Source organism: Palaemon carinicauda, chromosome 30 (assembly GCF_036898095.1).
Source record: "Palaemon carinicauda isolate YSFRI2023 chromosome 30, ASM3689809v2, whole genome shotgun sequence".
NCBI classification, from domain to species: domain Eukaryota; kingdom Metazoa; phylum Arthropoda; class Malacostraca; order Decapoda; family Palaemonidae; genus Palaemon; species Palaemon carinicauda.
This window is the reverse complement of record NC_090754.1, coordinates 45290474-45292803: the sequence shown is the minus strand read 5'-3', so window position 1 is coordinate 45292803 and position 2330 is coordinate 45290474. Positions and strand designations below refer to the sequence as shown.

General features: G+C 35.5%; 1 protein-coding gene across 1 annotated transcript in view; it reads left to right on the top strand.

The window, feature by feature from the left end:
* Window positions 1–898: 898 nt before the first annotated feature.
* Window positions 899–2330, top strand: part of LOC137623073 (uncharacterized) — a 22446-nt gene continuing 21014 nt past the window's right edge. The window contains exon 1 of the mRNA XM_068353717.1: window positions 899–1060. Within this exon, the coding sequence (XP_068209818.1) occupies window positions 918–1060 (143 nt within the window). The 5' untranslated portion in view covers window positions 899–917. The remainder of the gene's footprint in view (window positions 1061–2330) is intronic.

The window sequence follows — 2330 nt, the reverse complement described above, 5'->3', positions numbered from 1 at the left end:
AGTTGTACGCTCATTCTGTATGCAATTTCCTCAGCAGAAAATAATTTTAATTTGCCACAGGTTTTCCCTCTGTTGTTTGTTGGAAATCATTTTATCTATGTACTAAGTTACTTCAGTCTCGTTAACAACAATGCATAGCAGTTCCATAACACTAGTTTTATCTTTATCAAAATTGTGAGAATGAATTATGCCCTGATCAGAATCTATGCAGAAGTTTCACTTCAAATAGTTTGCATGTCAGAACATTTGTATTGGTGTTCACTTGTTAGCATTTCAAGAGTTTTAAAACAAAGTTCACGGATGGTTAGCAATGTCTATTCTTTCGTGCAGACGAAATTGGTTAAGGATTCTAAAAATTTCCTTTATTAGGCCTATACACGCACATAACGCTAGCTCATGGATTTTCTAAGAATACATTTATTAAAAATCCATTGAAAATATCTTTTATGCTGAAGGCTGAACATTTAAACAAAAACAAAAGAGAGAGAGAGAGAGAGAGTGAGAGAGAGGAGGAGAGAGAGAGAAGAGAGAGAGAGAGAGAGAGAGAGAGAGAGAGAGAGAGAGAGATAATGCTGAGCATTGACATGAACACTAGGAAAATACAAATACCGTGTATGAAACGCTTTTTAGCATTAAAAAAAAACACTGAAATGCATAGGCCTTAGAACCTATTGTAACCAAAATCTGATTTGTTTTGAAGGCTTTAAGGTCTGAAGGTAAATTATATTTCTGTCAGTAGTAAAAAAAAATACTCAAAAGGAATTCTGATTTTTTTTCATAAAAATTTTTAACTGTGCATGAAAACATTCTAAGCAAATATCTTAGGACAGTTATTGCTGTCCTTTCTTAAAACTCCAACAGAGGATAAATCTTTCTAACATTGGCTTATCTCTTACAGTTGCAATAATAAAACAGCAATGGATGTTTTGATTTATGCCTTGCTTATATTGGTCGTACCGGGTGAAGCAGTAGTCCCTGTAAGCGAGGGTAGCCTCACATCACTCACCGAAGAAGGGAAATTGCAGTACGACATAATTGCACGGGAGGCAAGAATGCCAAGGTAAGATTCCTATCATGTTACTTTTGTATGTATATTTTACTGGGCATTAGATCAATGCCTTTACCTCTGTACCCCCTCACAGGGGATAGCACCATTAATGGTCCTAACACATGTAGTCATACTGTACGTATTACATTATGACTGGCCTCTAGGTTACTTACTTTTTAGCTTAAAACTTTACCTCTGATGCATATGGCTGTTGAATGGCCTCCCTATCCCCAGTACAGGGAAAATCTATAAATTCCAATGTAGTGGCCGAATATGAGTCAGACCTGAAGAAATTGGAGGAAGTAAACTGTGAAGAAGGTTGAGTTTATTAGGGAAAAAGTGCAAAAGACTGGCCTCTTGAAATGAAAGCTTGCAAATGTGGGAAAGAAATGGTAAGGGCAGCATTCCAGAGCTATGACAGTACAGGGAAAGAGTTTTGGAGCCTTGCAGTTGTGCAGGTTTGTAAATTTTAAATGTCTGTGTCGGTATGGTGGTCTGATGGTTGCTGTAAGGATATGTGATGCCTTGAACTTCTGTTAATGTATGGATATACAGTATATCAAAAAGTGTTCTTAACATTAACTAATCTTCTAACTTTGGAGAGAGAATAGGTCTAATGTTTTATTGGCTTAATTACCTCTTCCAACAAAGTTGAGAGGTTATGTTTTTGACCTTTTGTCAGTTTGTCTGTTTGTGGACAATTTCCTGGCCACAATTATACTCATACAATAGTGAAACTTTGAGATTATGTTGAGACATAAGAAGTATTTCAATTTTGAAAGTCCTTGGTCAAAGGTCAAGGTCGAGCAAAAGGTTGACTGACAAATATGCCTATGGTCTAAATTGATTCTGGGAAAGTCAAGCTGTTTTAGAGATATAAGCTGCTGTGACGGAGGTCTGTACTTTCAGCTCTCTTCTAATTTTGATTGTATAATAGAGTAAATAGCACTGTGATGCAATCTAGGACTTATTTGCTTATTAGAAGTTTAAGAGAATGGTTACGTACTTTTGTTGCCATTTCAAATATACGTAACTACAGTACTGTACTTTGATTGTTTACAAGTTAGTTGATAGTGGTCTTTATATGTTTAGTGTAGTTTTTAATATTGTTGTCAATAAAGCTGTTTCACATACTTAAATAGCTTGTCATTATGAGGGTGTATACTGGATCTGAATCACAGTTTGTCCGGGAACAGATAATAGGCAAATTGAGGATACTTGTAAGTAAACCAACATTTAATTTTTATTGAAATCCAAAAAATAGCACAGTACTGTATTTTGA